This window comes from Glycine soja, chromosome 15 (assembly GCF_004193775.1).
Source record: "Glycine soja cultivar W05 chromosome 15, ASM419377v2, whole genome shotgun sequence".
Taxonomy (NCBI): Eukaryota; Viridiplantae; Streptophyta; class Magnoliopsida; order Fabales; family Fabaceae; genus Glycine; species Glycine soja.
This window is the reverse complement of record NC_041016.1, coordinates 31,397,312-31,411,776: the sequence shown is the minus strand read 5'-3', so window position 1 is coordinate 31,411,776 and position 14,465 is coordinate 31,397,312. Positions and strand designations below refer to the sequence as shown.

Genomic DNA, 14,465 nt, shown 5'->3' with positions numbered 1-14,465 from the left:
CGAGATGGAGGTAAGGTGGACAATGGTTGGAACAGGGAAGAGTATTTGGTGAGGAGCTTCTGAATTGTTGGTATAGGATGAGCCAAGGGTGACGATGTCATGGTGTGAGGTTCCATTTGAATGTGAAAATAAGTGCTAGTGTTACCTGTGTCTACCAAATGACGCAACTGGGATGGCGAAATCTGATCAATAGATGTATCGCGATCCCCCGTAAGTTCAATCAACTTGCCATCATAAATGAATTTCATAGTAAGAGTTGTGTAGTCCGTTAGGACAGGCCCCAAAGATTTAAGCCATTGTACTCCTAGGACTATGTTAGCCCCTCGAATGGGTAGCACATGGAAATCCACCTTGAAATCATGCTTCTGAATCTGCACTGATACATCCATGCATACCTGGTTGCACTGCAGCTCCTCGCCATTGCCCACCGTCACTCGCAGCATGGAAGTATTTTGGGGAAGCAACTTCAGAGAAGACACCAGCTCTTATTGTAGAAAATTATGTGTACTCCCGCCATCGATGAGAATCTAGACACTGTGATTCTCAATTAAGCCGGTGAGGTGTAAGGTCTCTGGAGCTCCTTGACCTGAGAGAGCATGCAGGCTAATCTGCGCCGGTGACGAGTCCTGTGAAGAAGGAGGGAGCGTTGGCAATAAAGGCTCGGGATCGATTTCCTGAGCATACTCATCCTCCTCCGTAACAAACAAGAATAGGGAAGAAGCACATTTATGATCGCGCAAGTATTTCTCGTCACAGTTAAAACATAGTCCTTGTTCTCAGCGAAGAGCTAATTCCGTCGGAGTCAACCTTTTGAAAGAAATGGTGGAGGAGCGTGGTTTGGCCACAGACGAAAGCAAGGAGGATTCCGAAGGATTAAAGCTAGGAGGAGGCCAGAGTCGTGAAGGAGGGGGGATGGAGGTCGTAGTAGGGGAAGATCGAACTCCCGGCCGGCGACTATCTAGCAACTTCTCCTCATGGAGTCTTGCGAACGAGACTGCTTGAGCCAAGGAATGAGGCTGCATGACTTGCACCTCCCCTCGAATCGCAGGACTCAGTCTAGATACAAAACAATTGAGCACAAACGGCGTCGGAAGGCCGATAACTCTATTAGCGAGAGCTTCGAACTCCGAGAGATACGCCGAAACGGTTGAACGCTGCGTCAATTTACACAGTACTCTCGTAGGATCTTCGTAAGCTGAAGACGAAAACCTTGCGTGGATAGCATGTAGAAAAGTTGACCAAGAAGACAATTGGCCATTGCGATACATCCACTGAAACCATGCTAAAGCATGACCTTCCATATAGAACGAAGCGATCGTAAGCCGATCATGATCTGGTGTCGCATGATATTCGAAGAATTGCGTAATCTTGAATATTCATCCCTCAGGATCTGATCCATCAAAGCGAGGAACCTCCAGCTTCAACCGATAAGCAGAATTTGTGGTTGTGGCGGATGAAGGACTTGCAAACATTGGTGGAACGTGAGGATTGGTACGTGAGGTCTCCAACTGATTCATACGGTTGTGAGCTCATCGAACTTCGAAGTCATAGATGCAGAAAGCTTCGCGAAGGCATCTTCCCAATGATCAACACTAGTTTTGGATCGTGTAGCTTCAGCCATGGCAGAAAAGAATGAAAGCACCAATGTTAGACTTGGCTTTCGAGGCCTAAGTAACCTCCAAGGGGAAAGAGAGAGAACGAGAGATATCGAGAGATAGAAGGGAAACTAAGAGAATGCTTTTCTGTTATTATTCACGAGCGCTTTCTTACATTTTATATACATTATGTTCTCAACATCCTAACAGAAATGCTAACAGCTAATATCCCTTATTCCTCCTAAGCTTCTTGAAGATACCTACGCCATCCTTATGTACTTGCATGCACACGTGAACGCTTATGTCGCTAGCATGTAATCCTTCAGATAACTAGAGGTGTGGCCTTGCCTCTTGGGCCTTCCTGCTGCTAGCTCCTTGTTGTTATTCGTGTTGGGCCTGGCTACTTGTGACTCGTTGTTGCTACTTGTAATACCTTATTACGAATATACAAATGATTTTAAGGATGCAATTACAAAACAAAATAGATTTGGCAAAATAAATGAGAAAATGTGAATTCAAACTCCAAGAACACAATAATAAAAAGATCTGAAAGATAAAATATAACAATTATCATATTCAAACCCAAATCTGACACACCCCTCACCAGATCTCCACCACCACGATTCCGTTGCCACAACTCCCGTGTCGTCATGACTCCTTCCCGCTCTCCAAACTCTCAAGAAACTCCTTCCTCTTCTCAGTTCCATACTCTCTTCTCTTCACTCCTTAAAAATCATATTAATGTTGTATAGATCGTCAAGAGCGGGATCTTAGCACAATGAATTTGGGCGTAGTGGTAGTGATCGAATATTGAATCTAAAGCTGCAGTTTGCAAACACAGAGATGTAGCTGTGAGAAGCCATACGATCACGAACACAATCGAAGTGTCTCGCTAAATTGTTGAGTTTGATTGTTAGGTGAATAATTAGAATTAGAAAGAGAAGTAGTTTTCACTATAAATGGTGGAAGCATGATGAAGAACAATGTCAGTGAGGGAGGTCATCGGCAACAACGAGGAGTTCCTTCGGTGATAGCACACAACAAAGAGAAGCGTCGTCAAGGTGAGAGGTGAGATATGCCAAAGTGTGGATTTGATAGGGTCATGTATACAATAAGCTTTTGCACACAAATTAATCTAATGGTTGTAATTTTTTGTGCATAGTGGACCACTTATGTTGGTAGTTCATCCTAGACGTCATCTTGAAGATGATATTTTTTTAAACTTCATCAAAGATATTTAATTAAAAAGTCATTTTAAAAATATCTAAAAAAGAATAAATTATAATTTAAATAACTATTATAATTTACATTCAACATAAAAAAAATTGTATATCGCATAGGTTGTACAAACACTAATTGAATAATTAAATAAATGCATGTTTATCTTACAAGAACTCTTTTCAATTAAAGAACCTAATGCCTTAATATCTCCCGTTGACATAAACCTAACCCAAAGGAAAGGTGCATTTTGATTCCCTTTTTCTCCGTAAAGTCCAAACTCCGGTGCCCGCAACCCGAAGCAAATAGTTTCTTAATCGTATAAAAAAATATCTATAAAGAAAAGGCACATATAAATAATACTACAAGAACAAATTACTAACTAAAGTTGTCCATCCTTTTCGGATAAAGCATAATTCATCCATCTCTAATTATTTCATAATTATTAAGTGCATAGCCTAAAAGATAAAATATAAAAAGAATAAATTTTAACCAAACAATTAAAATAATTTAAGAAAAGAAAGATTTTAATTGTATTAATGAAAAAGTAGGACAGAAAAGAGAGAAAGAATTTCTTTTTTATCTGTTGCTCGAGGAAAGTAAAGACGAGCACTCTACAAAAGTATGATATATTTATATAGCAGCAAATCAACTAGAAGCCTATGATGTAAGCCCGACCGTGAAACGAAAACTTTTTATGAAACCCCGCACAAAAATTAACTTAAGAAATGATTAAGGATGAATTGAATTTAATTAAGCATTTATTTAATCAATTCTTAGTATCACATTAGAATTTATTTCATAAATTTAACGTAAAATAAATCTTTGAAATAAATTAAAATTTTATTTGTAAATTACATTGAATAAAACTTATAAAGGTTAACTACAAAGTGCATTAATTAGTGTAGAGTTATTAGAGCTTAATCAATGATCTTAAATTTGAGTATTTATATAATTGTGTTAAATATTTAAAAAAAGGATTTTATCTTTTTTAATAATCTTACTCAACTCAATCAAGATTGTTTCTCATCCATGATATTTGTGAGATATATACACACTGATTGTGACAATTGATGGTAGGATAACCTAATCATCACTAATATGTAATACGGTGCCATTTATACTATGGACACCTAGTATTAATTGCAGTGTTTATTATGGGCTAATTAAGAAGTAAGAACCAATAATTCTTGACTGTTATATATTGATCTTAATCAATAAACCAGAGATTGAAGAATGGAGCAATTAATTGAGTTTGATTCTTACAAATAAAAATATATTAACTCCAAAATAATTACTATAGTAAGGCTTTTGGAGAAAGGGCAGGGCACTCCAAATAAGGCAACAATGACGAAATTATGGTCTAAGAAGTGATTATGTCCTAAATTTAGAGTTTCTAAAAATGTTTCTTGGAACAAAATATATTGTGCATAAAACGTATTACTTTTAAAAACTTTTATGCAAAACCTATTCAACAATGCAATAAAACTATGAGAATCCGGCTCCAATTATGTATTAGAAAATATTACTAAAATTAGTGTCTAACATATCATTTGTTTCAAATTTATTTAAAATTATAATAATCGTTTTTTCATTAATTTCTTTAAAAAAAATAAAAAAATTATTATGTCTTTAAATTTAGATGTTTCTAAAGCACTTAATGTCTTAAAGTTACAAAGTACCTTTATCACTAGTGTTGTTCATCTTCCACATCAAAGTCTTTATCGTACATGTAATTAATTTTTAAGAAGGGAAAGAAAATTAGTGGGTTATTTTAAAGGGATAAACATAAAATTTTAATTAATTGTTTTACTTACAAAGAGATACAAGAGAATCTATTTTTAACCTAGAAAAGGGTTCTCGAATGTTAGACAAGATTAAATAAAATTGACATTATATATAATATTCTTGAAGTGTTAGATATATAAATCCAAAATGTTGGCATAGTAAACTAAATAGATAGTTGATGTAGTTTATAATTTACCAATCCTTCGAATAAGCAAAAAATTATATGCATTTATCTGTTATTTTTCATGAGAACGAGCACTAATTAATTTCATTACATGAGCATGAATAATTTCCTATTATTAGGAAACATGAAGAATATACACTCTTTATATTACTCCATTAGACAAATTTAATCTCAAATCCACAATCAATGCTTTTTTTTTTGTTGACTGCATCCACAATCATTGCTAAATACACTCGTAACATAATTTAAGGCTTCATAGTAACAGTTGTAAGTGAATAGAACGCATAGAAAAAAAACGTAAACGCTAGCCAGTACAAAGATTAACTTGTTTAGACGGAAATGAAACACCAAAAAGAGAAATTCCACTACAGATTTTTAAAAACAATGAACAGAAGAAACCCAAAGCGACAGTTAACAATTAACAATAATAATAAAGAAAAAGAAGACGAAGAAGTAGGTAATTGGCATGGTGGAGTTTGTAATTGGTTGGTTGAAAGTTAGCATCAGCCAAACAAAGTCTAGGTAAATACGGCGTCGTCGAGTCCTCCGTATCCCTGACGCCTTATTTTCGTAGACTTTAACGGCTCCTTTTTTTTTAAGAAAAAAAAACACACGTCATTTTCTGTCCTTTGTTCACTTTGTTTTTTTCTTCTTTTTCCTATAAAGTCACTCAAACACCGTCATCACGGCTTCGAAACGGAGGCGGCGCCGTCGTTGCCTGCGATGGCGGACTGCACCGTCAGTACGGACATGCTCGGAGACGACGGCCCTTCGCCGGCGGGGTTGGCTGCGGTCGGAAAATGGGTGGCTCCGGCGGCGGCGTTGATCAAGGGGTTAACGTTAACGTTCCTGGTGGGACACGTGGCAGTGGAGATTGCAGTGGCAAGTGAAATTGGCATGAGGCAAAGACCTTTTCCTTGAAGATACTGCATAGCCGAACCCATGTCTTCTTCCATTAGTTTCGCGACCTGGTGCTCCGTCATCGTTAGGCTATCGTTTGAGGTTGTTGTCGCTGTCGTTTGGTTGGTGTTGGTGTTGGTGGTTGAAGCCTGGGCCCCACCGCCGTTACTCTTGCCGTTGGCTTGAATGCAGTCTCCGCCTCCCTGCAAACACAAAACCGTCACGTGACCGTGAGCTTTTAACGGAAAGAAAAAAGAAAGAAAGGCGCGTGCGTGCAAGAGAGAGAGACATAGGGGGAATCTGAGAAAGTGGGCACGCGTGCTGCTTTTGGATTGTCGTTTTGTGGTGATTGAGAATTTGAGAATTGGAAATAAGCCAAGGCCAAGTGAAAATGTTTTTGGGTGGGTTGGTGGGGATGTGGAAAAGAAACAAAGACTCATCTCTCCGACATCTTGATTACGAGTACTTATTTTTCTTCTTTTAGAAACCCCTCATGTTTTTTCTTCAATTTTATCCTCTCAAAGTTTGGCTCATTATAGTATTGTATGGCTAGCAAATAATTCTAATATAAAGAAACCTCTAACCTCCTTTTGTAAGTGTTTCTTTTTTATCCGAGAATTCACATTATTTAATCAACTAAACTCAACCCTTTCACTAGTTTCTTTTTTTTAGGTGTGGAGCAATGTAAAATGGACAAATTTTGAAGTGTATAATTTGTGCTAGCATTATTAATTATTACGGTTTGGAGGAATAAAATTGCTACCAAGGAAATCATCTATTGTGAAAAGTTTTCGGGGTTTATTATTAGATAACTAATAATACATGAATTATTGATAATTTTAAACACTTTAATTATATTAATTATTTTTCTTTATTTTTTTCTTCTTATTACACATTATCAGTTTTATTATATTTATATTTTTTTTCACTTTCTCTAGATATTAAATACGATATTGAATGTTTACCACACATTTTTCTGATTAAATAGGGAATGAAAATGGAAGAGCACTTGTATAGTAATAACCTCAGAGGACATATCAGCAACAAGGGGAGCGACAGCAGCAGCACCGCCCAATCTGCTCATGCTCAGAACCTGTAACACAATTTAATTACTCAATTGAGGTTAGGGATCAGTGGAATTTAATAAGCACAAGCCCATACTTAGAGCCTCTAATTAAATAATCAACTTGGGTAATTAAAATATGCTATTACTCGATGCTGATGAGGTACAAAATCAAATTAAGAAATGCTAGTACAAGAGTAAAACGCGGGAAGCGCACCTTGACTTGGAGCTGCAGGAACTTCACGTAATCGATGATCTCATCTAGCATGGATGCCTTGTCTGTCTGTCATTCCACAAACCAAACGAATATTTCAATTAGGGATTGACCCATTTAATGTTAGCATAGGATAATAATAATTACATAATAAACATTATAATAGTGATATTGTTCATATGTTAAGACTAGACTACCCCTTCAATATCACTCAGAAGTCAGATTAGCAACCCTTGTTGGTCCCTACCGTGACCAGTAATCATTGTGGGATGTGGGTCCTAAGCCCCTCTGCTATCCAGCTTAGTATTTCAAGTACGCACGGAATCGTATGATGAGAGGGCAAGACAACGCTCAAAGCAATTTTTTTTTTTATTGAGAAATATTAATTTATTAACTTTTGTTAGTTGAGAAATTTAAATTTACAATTTATTTTTTTTATTACTAAATTAATCTTATAATTCTTTATATGCTGCGACTTGCTAACAACTAAAAACCTTGTATAAATAAGAAAATGATATTAACAAGTAACAACTAGTTTATTTTATTAGCATGATGACCCATTTGCCCCTATATTACACAGCAAAATTCCTGTTACCTGACTGTTGCAAAGTGCTCTCTCATCGTGTCGCCGATTATTGTGACTTTTGCTTCAATTTCTTTTAATTAAATAAATTAATACAACTAAAAAAAAGAACAAAATTTGAGGATTAATTGCCGCGGTATACGGGCATTTTACCTTGTTGGCATTGGGAACCAGTTCTTGTAGGGCCTTCATTCTCTCGGCGATTCTCTCCCTACGTAACTGCCACAAACAACGTATACAACCAACTTCAGAATAACAAACAACCAAAAAAAACACTATATTCATTGCTTTTGCTTAACTGCCCGGGAAACGGATAGAAAACAAAATCGACTATGTCCTATTATTGTGGCTTCTTTTGTTTTCGTTTCTTTTATTTTTCTTTCAAAATTCATAATTAACAAACCCTAACAATTAATCTCATTGTTCAATCTGCACTCACTAGTCACAATTAGTTTCATTGAATAATACTAATGGACTAGGGTATTGTTTACCAAAAGCGACAACCTGAAATTATTGGGCTCCATTTTCAGAACTCCTAAACATGCTATTAAATGAAGCCAAGAATTAAAGTCAGAAACAAAAACTGTAATAAGTACCCTTTCAGCGATGCTGTGTGGGTCCGTGGCTTGACCTCTCCTCGCTCGAACCCTCTGCCTCGGCTGAGCCGGCGCGCCACCCGCGGCAGCGCCACTCGCTGGAGCCTGATTCGTCGCGCTACCACCACCAGCTGGCACCGCCCCAAAATTTTGCCCTTGCATCGGATTCGAACTTCCCTGCCAACCAAGTAAAAAATTAATAACCGTCAATAATTCATACCAAACCTAAATTAAGTAACTATGAAAAATAACTTTTTTTAAAGTTAATTTTAAAATAACTTGATTCTTTAATAAGAACCTGAGGGTGTTGAAAATGTTGAGTCTGGTTCGAGGATTGGCCTACGCCATGCAGAGATCCGGCGAACCCGTTGTAGAGAGTTTGGACTGAAGCTTTACCACTCTGACAAAATTAAAAAACTAAATTAGGTATACAAATTTAGAAAGAAAAAGAGAAATTTACGGTATGTTACCGGATTGGGGGATTCGAAGGTAGAAGCGTCAACCACGACGTCGTTTCCGGGCAAGGAAAGAGGCATGTTGAGAAGACCAGAGTCTCTGAGGAGTTGGTGTTGGAGCATGAGAGCCGCCGCCGCGGCGTTTTTGGGCGCGTTGTTATTGGAGCTGATCTGGTGGTTGCGGAACTTGGAGGCTAAGGTGGAGTGCTCATCGAAGGAGGAAAAAGCTGCGACATTAGTAGTAGCGTCGTTGTTGTTGTTGGACGGCGTCGTTTCGTCGGGGGGCTTGATGTCGTTGAGGGTGTTAGGGTCCCATAATAAGGGCTTGTTTGGGTTGAGGTCTGTCCAAGAGCAGGAAGAGAGCATTTGTTCGAGAAAGTCGTCGTGAGAAGTTGAATCAAAGTGAGCAAGTTGGTGTTGGTGGTTCATGTGTGAATTTTGGATCTGGTTAGTGGTGTGATTTTGAAGGTCTTGGAGGGAGATTTGGGAGGAAGAGTTTAAGAGGGAGTTGAGGCCTTGCATTTCTCTGCTACAGGGTTGCATAATTATATATCAATGTAAAATTACGAAAGAGTGAAAAATGCGATGATGATGATGAGGACAAGGGTTAGAGGGAGTCTTTGTTTTTAAATGGGAACTGACTCAGAGTGGGAGAGGAAGTGGAAACAACGGAAAGAGCATTGTGGTATGAGAAGTTTTCGGGTTCGGCCTTGAGGATCGGAATTGGGAAGCGAGTTTTGTTTTTGTGCAAGTGTGTATGATGGAACTCTATTTTTAAGTTTGGTTGGAGTGGATATTTTTAAATAGGAGAAGATGAGCCATCCCCCAAATAAATACTAAATAATTAATAAATAAAAGCAAAAGACGAAGGGTTTTATTTTTACCAACGAAAATATAAGTGTTATTGCATTTGTATATTTGTATTTCTATTGTAATATTGGGTCAAAAATTAATATATTATAATAATTTTTGAATTCTGTTTAATGAATGACACTCTAAATGAAAAAGTTAAAAACAAATTAGATAATACAACTAAAAATAAAAATAATAAATTATTATAGGAAAATTATAATAATCTTAAAAAATATTATTCACCCCCTTTTTCCATAAATTATTTTTTCATTGACAATAATAGATTTCAGCTGTATCTCATGAAAAACCTATTAAATTAATTAAAATAGTAATTAATAACAAATAAAGAAAATAAAATATAAAAATATATGTAAGAATGAGTTGGAATAAAAAAATGAAAAATAAATACATAAAGTGATGTGATGTGAAGGACCATAAGAGAAGAAGCACGAGAGATAGAAAATGTGCTACTCACTCGATTGCAATTAGAAAATTTATAAAAAAAAATAAAAAAATTATCTAAATAAGTTGCAACCCAAAAAAATCAAAAGAAAAAAAGAAACACTATAAACCCCAACAAAAAAAAAATTGAAAAGAAGGAACTAAAAAACATGAAATTGATCAACAAACAGAAAAATCGAGGCATAGATAAACAATTGGAAAATAGCATCAACAAAAAAATTAACCACTTCAAGTGCCCTCTTCCTCTTCAACTTCATGGGGGATTAAGAGCATCGCATGGAAAGAAAAGAAAGAGACTCGATGACTCACTACTAAAAAAAAAAGCTTTCAACATCGCCCAATTAACATCGATTATAGCTAAAACTGATGTTATCGAAAGCGCGATGGCATTTTTGTAAATAAGTAGACTTAGTTAACATCGGTTTTGGAAAAACCGATGTTAGTATGCCTTTGTTAACATCGGTTTTGTATAAACCGATGTTATCGAGTCGATGTTAACATCGGTTTTATTATAACCGATGTTACGTAGTTGATGTTAACATCGGTTATTTTTAAAAAACCAATGTTGTTATCATTATATATTAAAGTTCTGAAATTGCACAACCCGCGCGCTTGAACCCTATCGTTCTTCTTCTTTCTCCTTGCGCTTGAACCATATCGTTCTTCTTCTTTCTCCTTGTGTCAAAGTCGCCTGTGCTTCCGTGACTGCAACCACATTGTGGAGATCGTGTTTGTGGAGATTGTCTTTGGCACTTATCCATTGAGGTACGTCCTTTCGTTTTAACATTAGGCGTTCGTCGTTTTAACATTAGGCGTTCGTCGTTTTAACCCAGGGCTTTATTGTTGTTTCTCCTTCTGCCTGAGTTCGTGTTTGTCGCAAACTGGGCTGCGCTTCTGTGACTGCAACCACATTGTCGAGTTCGCGTTTGTGGAGTTCGTGTCTGCGCTTCCATCGAAGGTATGTCTCTGTTGTATGTTAATGATGAAAATCCATTGTTCAATGGTCTGTCTCTGTTGTGATGTTTCGAAACCCTAGTTAGGCACAAAGGGTTAATCGTAACCGAATGTGTAGTGATTTAGGACCATATGTAACTGCCTTAAGCAGTTATTGTAGAATAAATTATGGAGTAACAGCAGGGGGGTTAGGCAGTTTTTAGTGGGTTTTTAGGAAGGGAGACATGAGGCTGTCAAATTTACATAGAGGGTTTCAGGGACAAAACTTTGATTTACACAGAAGGTTTCAGGGACAAAGCTTTGATTTACATATTGAATTTCATCCAAATTTTTTACAAGTCATTGTTACTTCCATGAATATTGATATTGTATCATGCTTAATTATATGCATTTGCTTATTCTGATCATTGTGTGTTGTGTGATTATTTCTTCCATGCAGGTACATGATTCCTATTTGTTGTGAGAGTGAAATGATGGGCACCAGCACCAACTGAGGTGAGTTTATATTTCCTTTTTTTTGTCTTTATCTTTGTTAGTTTGTTATATAGTTTTTATTTTATATGTTTGAGTTTTAAATGTGTAAAAAATAGAAATAGAAAGGTCTGCTGATTGCTTAGGAATTCCTTGCTGTTTCATGGCATTCCTTTTGAACCTCAAAAGGTGCTTATGATGGCCTTTGGTTAAATTTATGATTATATGTATTGGGGTCCTTGTGCTGGGTTATTGTTGGGTTTGTTTTGCTTTTTGGAAGGTGGCACTTTTGTGTCTTGTATCTTTTATTTTCAGTACCTGTGGTACTTTTGTGACTGGGTAATTAGGTTAATGGGTGGACAGGCAGGTTGCAGTTTTACTAATTTTGTTGCTATCCATGTGGTGGTATTAAGATGGGCACTGTTATTGTCTATAATTGAAATATAGTGTAATTGTTTTTTATCTTCTTAAAATTTGAACCGACGCTATCATTCTTTGAATGCCATCATCTACCTTTAATGATTCACATCTAAATTGGTCCCTGTTTAATTAAATTAATTAGTTATTGCTTTAGTTTGACTGGATAGAAGTATGATATGTATTCTTAAAAAATTGTCAATGAGCTGTTTGATAGAATGACTTAAAAAGGCTTTAAATACACTCTCAGTATAATGTCTTTTGAGAGTCAATTTATCACCATGAAGTGAGAGTCATATTGTTCATAAAAGGCTTTAAATACACTGTGGCTAATTTCTGTATGGTTTTTTTTAGGGCTATCATTTACTACTGCTAATTGGTGTTGTTGCGGAAGCGGTTTGATTATATCTTTGAAGCCTCAAAGTCAGGTATTTATATCTTAGATTGGAGAACTAATTTGAAATTGTTGTTGTATGCATTACTGGTATATTTGTAACTTATGCTATGCCTGTCTACATGACCTTTGTTTCATTGGACTGATATCTTTGAAGTATTTACTGTGATTTAAACTGTCTCTATATATATGTTGTGACTGCCACTGCCCTTTTGTCTCTCTTGTATTATCTTTTTTTTTTATCAGCAAAATTATAATTTGTATTAATTTTTTTTTTGCAAAGCAAAAATCTGATAATATTAATAGGGTCAGTACTAGATGTACTGAAATATAACAAAATATACAAGGCAGAAATCTGCCATCCCCATCTACATAAGATAAAACCACAATAGGTGGTTACCCAAGCAACAAAAAACCCCTAAGACATTTCCTCCTTTAAGCAAGTAGACCATTGATTAAAGTGTGTGTGAAAGTCTTTCTCCATGCAGTTGATCCAAGACCAAGTGTGAAATAAAGCTGAAGCAGTGACTTTTTCGGTGCAGAAATTCTGGTTATTAAACACCAAGGCATTTCTATGCTTCCAAATAGTCATGGATAGAGATATCCATAGAGCTTTCCACCGATTGTCTACCTTGCTGTTTCCACTCCATTGAGAGAATTGCAGGAAGTGGCAATTGGGTTGAAGAGGGAAAGGACCCAGCAAAGAGAATAGCCTGCTTTGTTTCTGCCACAACAAAGAGTATTCCACCCTCCATATTTGGACATTAATATTCTGGCCCAAAGCTGATCCTAATTATTTGCCAAGTCGCAGCCCCATTTACCAAGCAAGGCTTCATTAAACTTAGCCAAGTCTTTAATCCCAAGACCCCCTCTGTTCTTGGGAAGGCAAATAGTATCCCAATTTACCCAAGCAATCTTACCCACTTCAGAATCTCCTCCCCAAAAAAAATTTCTCTGGATTGAGACTAGCTTGTGCACTACTTTTTTAGGGACTCTAAAGAAGGACAACATGTAGATGGGAAGAGCTGTTAAAACAGAATTAATGACAGTTATCCTTCCTCCCATGGATAGGCTTTTCTGCTTCCATTTGCTAAGTTTGAACTCAAACTTGCTAATGATGGGGTGCCACACATTCTAGCTTTTAGAAGTTGTTCCCACTGGTATACCAAGGTAGGAAAAGGGAATTTCTAGCTGACCACAATTGAGAAAGAGAGCTGCCTCCCTACACCAAGCCTCTGGTTTTCCCATGCACCCAAATTGGCTTTTGGAATAATTAATCTTGAGACCAGAAACCATCTCAAAAATTCTGAGGACAGATTTGAGGACTCTAATGTTATCCATAGATGCAGTTCCAAAAAAAAGTGTATCATCTGCATATTGCAGAATATTTATCTCCTCCTTTTGTCTCCCCACTTGGTAGCTATGGAACAAGTTTTTTGAGATTGCTGACCTCATCAATCCAGTAAGTCCTTCAGCTGCTATGTTAAACAGAAAGGGGGCAAGGGGATCACCCTGCCTTAAACCTCTTTGAGGCACAAACTCCGAAGTGGGGCTGCCATTAACCAAAATAGATATGGTTGCACTAGACAAGCATCCATATATCCATTGTCTCCATTTTTCAGAAAAGCACATCCTCATCATCATGTAGTTTAAGAAGCCCCAAGAGACCGTATCATAGGCTTTTTCAAAATCCACCTTGAAGTGGTTCTGTTCTGAGAATCTGTGTTTAAAGTGGTTCAGAACTGCATTCTTGACTCTAGTAGGCTCCTGGACCCATTCACCTGCAATGAGAAGACCTTGAATTGCATTAATTCTCCTTCTGTGGTTGATCATCATGTGGAAATAAGCTGAGTTTCTATCCCCTTCTCTTATCCACTTGACTCTTGATTTTTGCCTCAACATGGACTCATAGGCAAGTGCTGCACTCCAAAGCTGTTCCTGCAAGGATTTCTTTAAATCCACCTCAGCTTGAGATAGAATTCCAGTACTGCTACCAGCTTCCAGGTCATTTAGCTCCTTCTTTAAATTCTGAATTTTAGAAACATTGATAACACCATTTTGCAAGCTCCACTGTCTGATGCATCCCTTAATGAACTTCAGTTTCAGCATTAAAGCATATCCACCCCAACCACTAGGATGATAGTTGCCCCATCTATGAGACACCATTTTCTGAAAATCTTTGTCCTTCAACCACCAGTCCATTACTTTGAAAGGTCTAGGCCCCCAATCCACTGTTGTAGACCTCAAGAGGATGGGGCAATGGTCAGAGAAATCTCTATCAAGTACAAATTGGGTAGAATCTGGCCATAGGGATAGCCA

General features: G+C 37.0%; 1 protein-coding gene across 1 annotated transcript; it reads right to left on the bottom strand.

Moving 5' to 3' along the window:
* Positions 1-5,026: 5,026 nt before the first annotated feature.
* LOC114387216 (transcription factor bHLH82-like) lies at positions 5,027-9,376 on the bottom strand. The gene is made up of 7 exons (XM_028347354.1): positions 8,612-9,376; positions 8,440-8,541; positions 8,142-8,318; positions 7,699-7,764; positions 6,966-7,031; positions 6,710-6,778; positions 5,027-5,888 (listed from the first exon to the last, which is right to left on the bottom strand). The coding sequence occupies exons 1-7, from the start codon at positions 9,137-9,139 to the stop codon at positions 5,469-5,471; spliced, it is 1,428 nt and encodes a 475-aa protein (XP_028203155.1). The 5' UTR covers positions 9,140-9,376; the 3' UTR covers positions 5,027-5,468.
* Positions 9,377-14,465: the final 5,089 nt, after the last annotated feature.

Coding starts and splice junctions, on each gene's coding strand:
- LOC114387216 (XM_028347354.1), bottom strand. CDS start 9,139: ATGCAACCCTGTAGCAGAGAAATGCAAGGCCTCAACTCCCTCTTAAAC. Junction 7,765..8,141: donor CACACAGCATCGCTGAAAGG/GTACTTATTACA, acceptor TGTTTGTGGCAG/TTACGTAGGGAGAGAATCGC. Junction 5,889..6,709: donor TTGCTGATATGTCCTCTGAG/GTTATTACTATA, acceptor TTGTGTTTGCAG/GGAGGCGGAGACTGCATTCA.